General features: G+C 43.2%; 2 protein-coding genes across 2 annotated transcripts in view; one reads left to right on the forward strand and one right to left on the reverse strand.

Moving 5' to 3' along the window:
• The window catches only part of LOC307030737 (interleukin-10 receptor subunit beta-like), a 32,875-nt gene that overhangs the window by 3,418 nt on the left and 14,598 nt on the right, over positions 1–14,859 (forward strand). The gene's annotated exons all lie outside the window — the stretch shown is intronic.
• Positions 6,326–9,260, reverse strand: LOC307030736 (piggyBac transposable element-derived protein 4-like). Its single transcript, XM_079667365.1, has 2 exons — positions 6,819–9,260; positions 6,326–6,716 (listed from the first exon to the last, which is right to left on the reverse strand). The coding sequence occupies exons 1-2, from the start codon at positions 7,855–7,857 to the stop codon at positions 6,367–6,369; spliced, it is 1,389 nt and encodes a 462-aa protein (XP_079523491.1). The 5' UTR covers positions 7,858–9,260; the 3' UTR covers positions 6,326–6,366.

A 14,859-nucleotide genomic window follows, 5' to 3' on the forward strand; every position in this document is an offset into this window, starting at 1 on the left:
TGTTTGTCTGAATGTATAGTTTCTTAATACTTAGGTGGGAAAATCTGACTGTAAGTCATGTATGTATGACTATAATATATACAGTCTATGGTCACAGCCCAACATAGTAATCACTGCCCAAACCACAACCTGTGAGTCTGAAAAGTGAAGCCAAAGCAGAAATGCCTTAAACCTGCATTTTCCTCTAATATCCAGCAGGGGGCAAAAAACCCTACTACTGACTTGATTTAATACCTCTGTAAACATATTGTAGGGGTTCAATCTTCTTTCAAGTCTCCTTCACTACAGCTTTATGTTGATTATGTTAATCATCGTCCCCTTTAGAGTAAAACAGACGGTAAAACAGTGTAGGCCTATCATGCTTTAAGCTGCAATCACATAATACACGGTAAAACGACACAGGCCGCGGCCCCACGAGGACGCATACGGCTATGGGCTAAACGCATAGGATTAACACAAACGCAATCGCAAAAAAGCTTCCGTCCACACGCAATTTTCACCGGATAGTGTCTGTCCACACGAGACAGCTCCGTTTAGCTCCAACCGCTGGAGAAGCTGCAGTACATGAGCCTGTACGTGGCGCTGTAACTTCCTCCACAAAAGCAGAGAAGAAGCATGGTTGTCATGGTTGCCCTTCTGTTTATTCTCCGCGGTGGGAGCCGAGGGAACCGGGCAGAGTTTTTCGCCAGTCAACGTGTATTAAAGTTTAAATCTACAGGACAAAATTATAAAACTGCCGGTCAAAGGTCTTCTTTGTTATTTATTGAGCTTTAAAACAAATGAATAACGAATCTATATAATATAATAATAAAATACATGGAGCCTCTCTTTTTCCTCCCTCTCTTCGGACAGCGTCAGTGTCTGTCTCATGCAGCAGCTGATCCAGTAATGAGTGACCCGGCCGACAGTAAAAATAAATATATTTATAACTAGTTTAGGTAGTTTGAGAGGTAATTAAAATAGCTAAGGGTGATGATCTGACTTGAAGTTTGTGTTTTGCTTGTGTTCACTGCTGCATCACAGCGGGAGGAGCTGCAGCTGGGCAGAGCTGCGTGTCTCCGTCCTGTCAGATTAGACTTCACTCGCGTTTATGTCCATATCGAGAGAAAGATAAATAATCTGAATTCAGTGTGCAGTTTACTTTGACGCGGGGGTGAGCAGCAGAGGTGGGGAGAGGCGTGGCTATTGCCTCTGTAACGGGTCACAACCGTAAGCGACCTGTTATCGATCAGGAAACACAGCGAAGGATCTAGGTGTCTTTTCTGGCGTTTATTCTGAGAAAAAAACACAATATTCTCTTTAAATCCACGCTGCACATCCTCCACAGCACTCACTTCAATGTCTTCTTTAGTATTTATAGATTAAGAAATGAACAAGAAAATCTTATCAAGTAATCACACAAAAATACAAACACAAACATACCTGAGAACAAAACACAATATCCTCCTTAAATCCACGCTGCACATCTTTACAAAAGAAAAGAAAGGAAGGGTTAACATGTAAACAAAGAAAATGATGCAGATCGCGTCTAATTCCCGCCAAAACCACACCACAGATATCACAGAAAAAAATACAATTTCCTACAGGGATAACCAAACAAAAACGGGTCAACAAGGTACCCAAATTAACACTCAACAACACACATCAGTTCCATCAACTCAAACAACCGGTCCATCACACAAAACCGCAGTGATTTGTAACACCTCTCCAGTATTTCCCCTAGGTTTACTGCCTTGGCAGGGTGCTGCTCGAAAACAAATGTCGGGGCGCCCACATTTTTGTTATCCTCTGGAGCAGAGAGGAGCTGTGAATTATTGTTATCGATATCGTACAGTAACAAATGTATTTGGACATTAAAAAGTAATACAGTACAGTGTTACACTATACTGTATTACTTTAATTTAAACTGTATTCCCTTCTTATCATGTTGTCTACACTTCTTCCTTTCATTGATACATTTAAATCACTTGACTATAACATACCTGCTGCAACCCTGTGCTGCTGCTGCTTCTCTCTGCCTCATCCTCTATTGCTGGAGGCAGCTCCACCTCATCTGATCTCTGATATGAAAGCAATCGTGTTATGATCATATTGAGCTATTGGTGTTAGTGTAACATTAAACAAGCAGTCTACTTGTCATACATTGCTGACGATACATTTTAAGTGGCAATTTGTTGAGTCACTGCCGCTAAATGCCGGTAGCCTCAAGCTAGCAAGTCCTGCATTAGCCTCACATCAACAGGTGTAGACAGAACATCCAATTATCCTGAGCTAATTTACTGAATAAACCAACTCACATCTCAATACTGTAGTTCAAAACCGGGTTACCTGCTCCATCTGTGAGCTATTTTTAGAATGCGCACGCTACGTTCGTTGTCGCGTTCGCGCGTCCACCTGGGCAGGCTGTGTGTGTCCTTCTCCCGTGACGATAACGGCTTGCGGTTAAAAAATAATAATAAACGAATTTGAAACTTGGGGGGGACACAAACGGGCAGACAGCAGAGCTCGTGCCAATAAAGCAGATTTGTTTGACTTTTTTACACTTTGTTGTTCTCCTCCTTTCCTCCGCTCTTGTCTCTGATTGTGAGCGCGAGTGTGTGCATTCGTGTGTGTGTGTGTGTGTGTGTGTGAGCCCCGCCCTTCAGAAACAGAGCGGAGGGAGAATGTGAATACGCAAAGCAGTGTACACTGAAACATGAACACATTGGATAAATAACATGGCGTTTAGTTTATTTAATAAAAGAGCACATGTTCAATGGGAAAAGTGACCGTAGATAGATGACTTCAGTTGAAATTTGGTGCTATATATATATATTTTTTAAATAAAAAACAAAATAAAAACACCTTGAATTTCAGGCAGGGCGCGGGGCTCCGTTGGCAGGGCGCAGCGCCCCGCCAAGACAATGGTAGGGGAAACACTGCCTCTCCCAGCACAGCTTACCCTCCGCAGCACTCACTTCAATGTGAGGGGAAAGCGGAAATGACATACAGGAAATAGAAAAAGATGTGCAACGGGAAAGTGTTCCCACCAGAAACATAACTCAAAAACATCAAAAGTAAACAATCTCATAAAAATAAAAATTCACAACCCATTATAAATCGTAATTTATAACTATATTTATGTCTACACATTTTTAACTCCGTTACACCCACCCCCACTGAATTTTACTGAATATGAGCATAGACTACATAATAGTCACCTGTCATTACACCACATCACAGAATAAACAACACCGAGGGGTTTTACATAAAACAAACCAACATGAAATGTATCCCTTTAGGATGAAGCTGTATGAGAGCAGCGCGTATCTCTCAACCCAGCAACTGGTAACAGAGTGCCTTATACACCCCCACTAAAACCCCTACACATAGTGTAGTACAGCTCATCACAAAAGAAAAGAAAATCAGCAGAGTGTAACATCAAAGTCAATATCTCGGAAAACAAACAAAAATAGAAATAAACACATATTACTGTCCAAGACCCTTAAACAGTAAAACATTCACATTCAACATCAAGACTCCCACCGGCTGCACTAGGAGACACTCCACCACCCTGAGATTCGGACTCTTCATTTACCCTCACGAGGACAGCCTCTGAAGTCGACAAATCTGTAACAGGCTCGGATGAAGCAAGTTCAGATGTTTCACTAACGTCTGATCCGTCTCCAACAGGGAGAAAACTAACCAGCATCAACAGGTTCCTGTGGATAACTTTCTCCTGACCACTGACCGTGTCACGGATCCTGAATGTATGTGTCCCTTTGTTCATGTCCATGACAGTGTAGATAGTAGAGTCCCATCTGTCAGCAAGCTTCTTCTTGCCTCTGTCTCTCCTGTTGGCCATTAACACCCTGTCACCAACATCAATGGTAGAGCCTTTCAATTTCCTGTTGTACAACTGTGCATGTCTGCGCTGCTCCTTTCCAGCATGAGCCTGAGCGACCTCCATTGCTTCTTTCAGGTCAACAGCAAGACAGGCTACATATTTGTCATAACTCATCACAGCAGAGTCATGGAAGACTGTACTAAAAAGGACATCAACAGGTAGGCGAGGGACACGGCCAAACATGAGGTAGAAAGGCGCATATCCCGTTGTCTCGTGGGCTGTACAGTTGTACATGAATGTTAGGGTCTGTAACCGTCTTGGCCAGTCACTTTTCTCCTCAGGCGGCAATGCACGAATCATACCACCAAGGGTGCGGTTGAAACGTTCCACACTCCCATTTCCCATGGGGTGGTAGGGGGTTGTGTGTGACTTTCTGATGCCAGACACTCTGAGAAGCTCACTTATGAGATGACTCTCAAAGTTAGCACCTTGATCACTATGGATCCTCTCAGGAAATCCATACACACAGAAGTACCGATCCCAAAGCAGTTTCGCGACTTGTTTAGCTGTTTAGTCCCTACAGGGAAATGCCTGAGCCATCTTTATGAAATGGTCTGTTATTACTAGAACATCGATGGACTTGTTCTTGGAGTCTTCAGCTGACCAAAAGTCTATACAGACTAGTTCCAGCGGCCTTGTAGATGTTATACTCTCCAAAGGGGCTCTCCCATCAGGCTCAGCTGTCTTACTCACTATGCATCTCTGACAATGACGCACATAATCTCTCACGTCTCTGTCCAAACTTTGCCAAAAGAACCTCTATCGTGTTAAACTAAGAGTTCTGGACTGGGCTTGGTGTCCGGCTCGGTCATGGACCCCTTGCAAAACGATTGTCTTGAGTGAATCAGGAACAACATACTGGAAACGTTTGGCTTTCGTCTTGTGGTCTCTCGAAACTCTGTACAAAACACCATCATTGACAACTAATTTGTCCCAGTGTTTGAGGCACTTTGTGACAGTAACAGGCTCTCTGAACTTCTCTCTCCTTGAAGGTCTCCGACGCCTCTCCACATAGAATCCTCTCTCGTGTCTTGTTCTATCATCGAGTTGCTTGTCTCGAAGATCTTTCTCTGTGTAGGATGGCAGGGTACCCGAGCAAGGTGGAACCAACTGAGGTAAGTGTTGCAACATCTCAACAGCACGGACTCTCGGACCAGAATCCCATTCAATATGCGACTGCAGCACCGCTGCAACATCTTCCATCACAACAGACTAAGCCTGTACCTGAACTGGTGTGCACGTGGACTGAGGACTGCAGCTCCCTTGACGGTGTGAATCGTGACCACAAGATGACTTGAATGCATCTCGGACCAAAACACATGATACTTTAGAAACTTTGTTGAGAAGACCATCATAAGCATCCACAAGTAGTCTGTGTCCAACACTCTCTCTGACAAAGGGCACACGGCTACAGATACAGATGTAGCGATTCATTTCAGACAGTTTGAAACGCGAGGGCCGTGATTGGTACGTGATCTGCCCTCGCTCAAGGGAAAACCTCCAGTTTGACTTGAGACCGCCCCCGTGATAGATAAATGTAATTATAATGAAGCCAGCTGCAATGGATCATTGATCCACCAGGGGGTGCAGTGGGGTTCCACACTGGAGCTCATGCGAAATAAAGTCAGATACAGTACGCTGGATGTACAGCGGAACTTTGTTAAGATCCATATGTCACGGATATCATACTCTGTGCTAAATAAGAGACATGTAATCATTTACAAAACATCACCATGTTGTTATTTAACAAAATAATGTTGTTTAGTCGAAAAAAACGAACAGGAGGAAATGCAGCCCGGCTCTCGATTTTTAATCCTGATTTAACACTAGAACCGCCAGAGGTCGCTGTATACCTAAAACCGCCAACGGGTAAAGTTTACCCGCTATTGATTTCCAAGGTACAATGTACCATACAGAACAGTGAGTTTTGATCGCACAGGGATGATATGTATACCAATATAATCTGTGGACTTTCAGTTTTTCATATTATATAGTTTGTACAGATAGCATGAAGTATAAAATATAGCTACAGTGCTGATTTAAATGCTTGGTGTTAGACTTGTGTTTTGTTTAGGTATATATCTCTATCTCTCTCTCTATCTATCTATAACTATCTATCTGTCTATCTCTCTATCTATATATCTATATATATATATATCCATCTATCTATCTATCTCTCTCTCTCTCTATCTATAGGAACAGCAGTAGACAAAAGGTGTTGCTATAGCAACACGTCATGTTTATGTTTACGCGCGAAATCAACAGCGCGAGGATCGCTGCATATTCTATGGTAGAAATATCTATCTTCTGATAGCCTTCTACTCATAAAAAAACAACATGACAATAATATAAATTAATATAATAATGTATTTGTTATATAATTGAACAACAGATAACACAGAACGTATACAAATAACAAAAAATATCAGAGAAGAAGAACAATAAGAACAAACACATCGATAACAACGCTTCACAAACACTCAAACACAATTGTTGCAAACACTGAGCACCTTGGCTGTGCATTTGCCACACACAGCATCCCCACACTTGACACATTTGCAGAACGTTTTATTCTGCGTGCAGTGCGCCTTCACCATGCAGGTCATTCTCCTGCGCTCTTCTGCACCAGCACCGCTGAAGGGCAGGTCCGCAAGTGGTGGCGCTTTTGATGCCATCCACTCAGCGCGCAGCTCGTGTGCCAGCTGGAGCATGAAGTCCCTTCTCGGTATGTTCTCCTGGCTCATGCAGCTCCTGTACAGCACCCAGGCATTGATGGCAGCGAGATCCAGCAAATTATAAAAGACAGCAACGGGCCATCTACGCATGCCACCTGAGGGAAACATAGGATTTAGTAAAAACAATTGACCAATGCAGTGTTTTCTATAGGCCTAAAATAATAATAATAATAATAATAATAACAATAATAGCCTACCTCTCACCGAATATTGGCGAGCCATTTGATCGAGCACGTCAACCCCCACTTTTGAGTGGTTGTAGTATTCCACAGTCTCTGGCTTTTTCTTTCTTTCTGTGGAGATGGCCACATGCTGGTGTTGCGTGCTGAATATTGTCACGTTTCTCCTCGGCTTGCACTGGTAGACTGAGAGCATCTTGGTGCTGAACAGCTCAGATCTCCCTTGCACAGAGGGTGGGAGCTCCCGCTTTTTGCGCTTGATGGTTCCCACTAGCCTGGTATTTTTCGCGAGAAGCGCTTTGGCGAGAGGGAGGGAGGTAAAGAAATTGTCTGTGGTTATATTTCTTCCCTTACCAACAAAGGGCTCCACCAGCCTCAGCACCACGTTCTCTCCTAGCCGTTGTGTTGCTGGCCTGCTGGCATCTTTTCCCAGGTAAGGGAAGCCATTCAGCATGTATTTGCTGTCAACGTCAGCTGCCAGCCAAAACTTGATGCCAAATTTGTCCGGCTTGTTGGGCATGTACTGTGTGAATGGACATCTTGATTTGGTCGGGAATAGCTGTTCATCCACAGTGATGTCGGACCCTGGCCTGTAGGACGCGATTGAATTTTCGACAAAACGATACCACACCTTCCTCACGTGCGTAAACTTGTCGGTGGTCAACCGGCACCGGCGGGTCTCCTTTTTATCAAAGCGCAGGTAGCGCATGATTTCCCGAAACCTGTTCCTCGACAGTGTTGCGTTGAAGAACGCGTTGCCCCACTGCTCGCACCAGAAACTCTCCATCTCAATGTTCTTCCCACAATATGCACCTCTCACATAAAGAAGCGCAATAAAGGCCTTCAGCTCCATAATAGAGACATCCCAGGTGGCTCTGTCTATCCGCGCTTCAGCAATTGTGCAATCACGGATTTCCTCCAACATTACATTATCACACAGACACATAAATGCTGTGAGTTTGTCAGTAATGTTGTGACGTGCGTGTGGTGTGGGGCCAGCAGACTCCGTGAGGATGTTCTGTATCTGCCGTCTCCCTGCGCCTCCGCAAGGCTCCATTACCGTCCACACTGTGCCATCTTTCCCGATCTCTTGGGGTGGTGAAGGCTCAGTGGCACACACTAAATAGGAGAGAGGAAAACACTACTTTAGACTAAAGTATATTTCATAAATGTTTATTTGATAATATTACATCCTCGAAAGGCAATGAAAAGATCATTTGTAAAAAGAAAAGGCATTATCTATATGCCTTGATATCTTATAGCCTACGATTTGTAGAAAAGTAGGAAATAAAAAGCAAGAATCATCATACCTTCTGCATGGGCTGCTACAGTAGGCCCATCTGCAAGCGGGGGATCAGGATGGGAAGGCCTCCCGTTCCGCGGAGGCTCAGGATCGCTGTCAGATGATCCATCAGAGGCAGAACAAACCCAGGACACATCACTCAGTCCTGATACTTCCCCACCATCAGACTCTGCTTCGCTCAGACGGTTTAGCAACGCTAGTGCCTCCTGTACGTTCATGAGTCTCTTTCTTTTGTCCATTTTGGAAATATAACCGGCTCTCTCTATCTATCTATCTCTCTCTCTCTCTATCTATCTATCTATCTATCTATCTATTAATCTATATATCTATCTATCTCTCTATCTCTCTATCAATATATCTATCTATCTCTCTCTCAATCTATCTATCTCTCAATCTCTCTCTCTATCTACAGCAGTAGACAAAAGGCATTGCTATAGCAACACGTCAAGTTTATGTTTACGCGCAAAATCAATAGCGCGAGGAGCGCTGCATTTCTATGAGGTAAATATTACCCGCTGGCGGAAATAGGTATTAATAGCCATTTTTTTTGAGATTTTTTCAATCTGACTTCATATTGACAATTTTTAACAACACAGGGTGTTACATAACACACTTTCAGGAAAAGTCACGGACTGGGAGACGTTAATATTTTTATTGAAAAAAGTTACATATAATAAAAAAACAGCTGCGGGTAAAATGTACCCGTTGGCGGTTCTAGTGTTAATCATCATCTTCACCACGATCATTTATGTTTATGTTCGCCGAATTGACATGAAATCACTGACACATATGAATATACTGTATTCAACTTCATTAAAACGTTATGAATGTGCCTAAACTCAGTAATTCACTAAAAATATTTATATTTTAATGGACCCTCGTCGGCAGATCAGGATCCCAAAGCGTGGCGGAGGGATCCTGATCTGCATGACGGGTGCTATTTTCCCCATAAGGAACAAGTCGCTGCAAATTATCCCGCTTATTACACGGCCACATTCTCAACAAAGTAACGACATGACTCCCAGTATTAATTGAAATGCTTTTATGGATTTAGAAAATGTTTTTATTGATTTAAAAAATAGTTGTATGTATTGATTTAAATTGACATGCATCCGTTAAGAAAAATAGTCCGTTGTTACCGTTTTTTAAGCAGTCTGAATGAAACGGCAGCTCTCAGCTGTGTATTTACACAACTAATGGCCCATCAACCACAGCTCTCTTCCCCCCCCCTCCCCCCTGATCTTTCTTCTCCAGCAGCTAAATTAACTGGAGGTTACTCTGAGTGACCACAGACTGTATGTGACAAGCTTACAGTTAGTGACGTAACAACACCATAAAAGCTGGTGGGTTGAAAGCAATACGGGAGGTAAAAATAACTAGAATAATTGTGATTTATTTATTGTGGCTTTTATATTTTTAGGTATAAAATGTTATGTAATTCAGGCTTATAGTTCACCCTTCTCTAAAAGCCTTCAACAATGACAATATTCATAGTAATTTAATAAATCCTTCCAACACACATTGTAAAAAATAGCCTACTGTAAGTTAAGAAATCATTCCAATATGTACATCTTCTGATGTAAAAACAATAACATTATAAATAGTATCATAGCTGAACATGGTATTGCACATTTAGCTTTGAGTGTTACTGACCTGAGATGTTTTTATTACATGAATTAAGGTGACTGAGGCTTTTTAACATACAGGGATGGAAACTCATCAGGTATGAAAAAGGTGACAAGGATCTGAGCCCCCGGCTCCCCCACCCCACAGAATATTGGCTTTAAAATGAGAAATAACAGAGGATATTAGCAGAACAACTAAAGCAGCAGTGTTAATAATAACTCTGAGTGACAAGCTTACAGTTAGACAAAACACTGTCATTGCAAGTGACCCTCAGTTAGTTGACTTTTATGTTCAACTGCTAAATTCGTTACTGATAAAAAAGGGCTTCTACTGTACCTAATTACCTTAACACTAGAACCGCCAGAGGTTTTTGTATAGGCCTACCTAAACCTGTCAAATCCCGCGATTAGAATGCAATTTTTAACAACATAGGGTGCTACATAACACACTTTCAGGAAAAGTCACGGACTGGGAGACTTTAATATTTTATTGAAAAAAAGTTACATTGCACAACACACATCACACAAATTGACCCGATTGGCGGTTCTAGTGTTAAATAAACTCACTAATTAATGAAACCAGTTCAATACGCATTATTCTTATTCTTATCATTCTTTATGAGCGGTGAAGTAGTCTTAAAATCAGATCTGTTTTTTAAATGAAATCTGACGGCAGGCAGTTAGCTCTGATCACCTATGATTGGGGATGCACCGAATATTCGGCCACCGAAAATTATCGGCCGAAAATTGTTAAAAAGGTTTTTAGCACCGAAAAAATATCACCGAATGTCAGAGAACAGGGTTACATTGATCAAGTTGTGGAGTTATCCCGAAGTGGTGAAAGTCTTTGCAGTTACACCCCCTCGAGAAATGTCAGCTGAACACGTTTTACAAATCGCAATCCGCGCCTCTCTCTCTGATATTTTTGAAATATCTCCAAGCAGCAGACATGTTGGCTGTGAGCCAGCCGGGAGCATGGTCGCGCGCCGTGCTTGTCGCCGCGTTTTGATTACGTCATCACAACAACACGTTAGGTTACCAAACTTATAGGTGCATTTGTTGTTGTTGAAGGCCTGGCTGTTACAGTCTTTATTTACACTATTTTGTAGTAGGCCTACTGGCCTAGATGTTTATGCAGTTTTAAAGCACCTTGGCTTTGTTCTGAATGCACTTTGTTGTAGTTATCCTACAGAGAAAAGAAAATGCACTTGACTTGGAATTAATATACTGTATGCATTCAAAAGTGCTGAATAAATGTTTTATGGACCCATAATAGTGATTATTATTTAAGTTAAGTTTTGCCATAATCATGTCTTTTTCCATAATCAGGTAGCTGAACAACATTGGTAAAATTTAATTTATACATTATATATATATATATATATATATATATATATATTTCTATTAATCATTTTCGGCCTTTCGGCATTCGGTTTTCGGCCAACTGTTTCCTATTTTCGGTATCGGTTTCGGCCAAGAATTTCCCATTCGGTGCACCCCTACCTATGATAAATGCGCCACACCTAATATGGCCATTCAGCCACAGAGGTCCCTCTATACAAATCAAACTGTAGACGGTGTGAAAGCACCTATTGTTTTAAATAATGGTCGGAATGTGACCTGTGAGCCTTCTGAATTACCGTGGGACAGCACATTCTAAACTAAAATGTACAATCAATAAAGTAACATCTTATCTTATCTTATTTTAATAATATCTTCATATTAATAATAATAATAAATCATACAGTATGTGTCCGAAAGGGAGCAGGAGGAAGCAAACACAAAAATATACAAAAAATATACTGCATATTAAAGCAAACGATTGTAAAGGTAAAAGTATGAGCATAACAAATAAAGAAGTGTAATGTAAACATTTACATTATAATTATAATTATGATTATTTAATATATAAAGACTATATATTATTGAATTACAAGATTAGATATACTTTAGTTGATCTAAAATATTGATGTGTTCAAATGCTCTTCAAAACACAACTGAAAGTCCATGAAACTTGTCTTTCTGTATTTGTGAATGAAGCGCCATCTCCTGGTTAAAACCTGAAATTGAAAATCTGGCAACGCCCTCTTGGAAAATAGTGGGAGGGCTTAACATTCCTCTATACTGGTCTTTGGCAGGTCGTAGGCAGAAAGCTGTAAGCTGGAGTCTGAAATTCAGTGCTACATCTGTAAGAGCATCAGCTACAACATTTTGCGGACCGGGAATATATTTGATGTCAAAATCATAACTGGCCAGCTTGGCCACCCAGCGTTGCTCACAACAGTCCAGTTTTGAGTTTGTCAGGATATGAGTCAGCGGGTTATTGTCCGTCCAAACCGTGAACTTGTCGCCCTTTAGCCAATGACTAAACTTGTCACACACGGACCACTTCAGAGCCGGTGCGCTGGATAGTTCTTCTGTGACTGAGAGACTGACTTGCTGGCGAAAGCAATGGGTCTGGCACGTGTATCACCCTCCTGGACTTGAGACAGAACAGCCCCTAATCCATCCAGGGATGCATCAGTTGACAACAAGAATGGACGGGTGAAGTCAGGGTGAGCCAGGACAGCACTGCAGATTAGTGAAGCCTTTAGGTCGCCAAAAGACTGCTCCTGCTCATGAGTCCAATCAGATTCACACAACCTCCTGCTTGACCCTTTGACGTTAGGCCGCTTACTCTTTCTTTTCACACCTTTCAAAAGGGTCAAACAGCGGCTTGGCAACAGCAGAGAACCGTGGCACGAAATACTGATAATAATTGACCACCCCAAGGAAAGATCTTATCCTCTTCTGAGACGGTGTCTTGCCATCCAGCTCCATGAGGTCTGCACTCGTCATGTTCGCGATGCTCTCCACCTTAGATGGATCAGTTGAAACACCATTTTCACAAACGATATGGCCGAGAAACTTCGCTGTTCTCCGCAGGAAGAAGCACTTCTTGGGGGATAGCTTCAAGTTGTGACCGCGTAGCCTGCGAAACACCATCTCCTGGCGATGTAGAGCTGTCTCCTCATCAGGTGCAAACACCAGCAAATCATCCAAGTAGCACAGCAAGCTCAGATAATTCTGGTCACCAAAGATACTGGTCATCATGCGCATGAAGCCGCCAGGGCTGTTGCATAGACCTTGTGGCAACCGGTTGTACTCGAACAGGCCCATTGGCGTTGTAAAGGCTGAGTACTTATTGTCATCCTCATGAAGGGGCATGTTGTAAAAACCCGAGGTCAAATCCATCGTACTGAACAGACGGTTGCCTCCCAATGCTGCTAAACAATCCCCTTGGTGGGGAAGAGGGTGGGCATCCTGCAGCGTCCTCTTGTTCAACCACCGAAAATCTGTGCAGATGCGGAGATCCCCATTTTTCTTGCAAACTAGCACCAAAGGGGAAGTATATTCACTGGTTGATTTCCGGATTATCTCTTTCTCCTCCATCTGATTCAGCACTTGGCATAGTTTTTGGTACTGGCCAGGGGGCACTCTCCTGTATGGGAGCCTGAACGGTCTTATTGTCTGACAGGTGAATGCGGTGAACGAAAGCCTTCGCCTCACCACAGTCCAGATTATGACGTGAAAATATGTCCTCATACTGTAGAACAAGGTCAGCCATCTCTCCAACACAATCCGCCGACACTTCACACGAGTCAATGTCAACATTACTGAGCCCAATCGACTTGAGTCGATCTTTGGCTGAATCTGTATCAGCAGCAGGCACACTTTTCTGCTTGTGACAGGACAGGTGATTATCCGAGCTCTCAGCAACATCCATGTCTTCGAGTGCAACACAGGAGAATAAATCAGCCAACTTAGCATTACGCCTCAGCAGAATAGACTTGGTTGTTGTGTTGACAAGCTTCAGTGGAACCCATCTATCTCCCCAAAGCGCGGTAACAAGCCTTGCAACCATGATGCCTCTGGGAATAGAGCGGGACGATGTCGGCTCTGTCATGACAGTACTGAAAAAAACTATTTTCTATCTTCTCCACCCTCTTGGACCCCCCCAAAGCCCCTCCCCCCTCCTCCCTTCTGTCAGGCGACTTTGTTAACCACTTTGAAAAAAAGGTTGATGATATTCGCTCTTCTTTTTCTGACTCACCTTTACTCACCGCTGGGTCAGCAGACCCACCTTTCACCCACACACTGACCTCCTTCTCCCCTCTCTCTCCAAGTGAGGTTCTTACCCTCATTACCTCTGCCCGTCCTACCACCTGTCCTCTGGACCCTATCCCCTCAAACCTCCTTCAGACTATCGCTCCTGATATTCTACCGTTTCTCACCCATTTCATCAACACTTCTCTAACTTCTGGTCACTTTCCAAACAGTCTCAAGGAGGCAAGAGTAAACCCTCTCCTAAAGAAACCCACTCTCAACCCGTCTGATGTAATAAACTACAGGCCTGTCTCTCTCCTCCCGTTCCTGTCTAAAACACTTGAACGCGCTGTCTTTAAACAACTCTCCTGTTATCTCCATCAGAACAACCTTCTGGATCCGCACCAGTCTGGTTTCAAGGCAGGTCACTCAACAGAAACTGCTCTCCTTGCTGTCTCTGAGGAACTGCACACTGCTAAAGCAGCCTCCCTCTCCTCTGTCATCATCCTTCTGGACCTGTCTGCTGCATTCGACACGGTGAACCATCAGATCCTCCTTCGCACTCTCCAAGAACTTGGAGTTTCAGGCACTGCACTTTCCCTCCTCACCTCATACCTCAAAGACCACACCTACAGGGTTACTTGGAGAGGGTCCGAGTCCGACCCTTGTCAATTAACTACAGGGGTCCCTCAGGGCTCTGTTCTTGGTCCCCTCCTCTTCTCCTTGTACACAAACTCGCTCGGGTCTGTCATTAGCCCGCATGGTTTTTCATACCACTGCTAGGCTGACGACACCCAACTAATTCTGTCCTTTCCCCGCTCAGAGACCCAGGTCGTCGCACGCATCTCTGCTTGTCTAGCGGACATCTCTCAGTGGATGTCTGCTCACCACCTCAAGCTCAACCTTGACAAGACTGAACTGCTTTTCCTTCCGGGAAAAGATTGTCCCACTCTTGACCTAACAATCAACATCGGCACCTCTGTTGTTTCCCCGACTAAGACTGCAAGGAATCTGGGTGTGATCCTAGATAACAAACTGTCCTTCA

This window comes from Notothenia rossii (genome assembly GCF_949606895.1).
Source record: "Notothenia rossii genome assembly, chromosome: 2".
Classification (NCBI taxonomy): domain Eukaryota; kingdom Metazoa; phylum Chordata; class Actinopteri; order Perciformes; family Nototheniidae; genus Notothenia; species Notothenia rossii.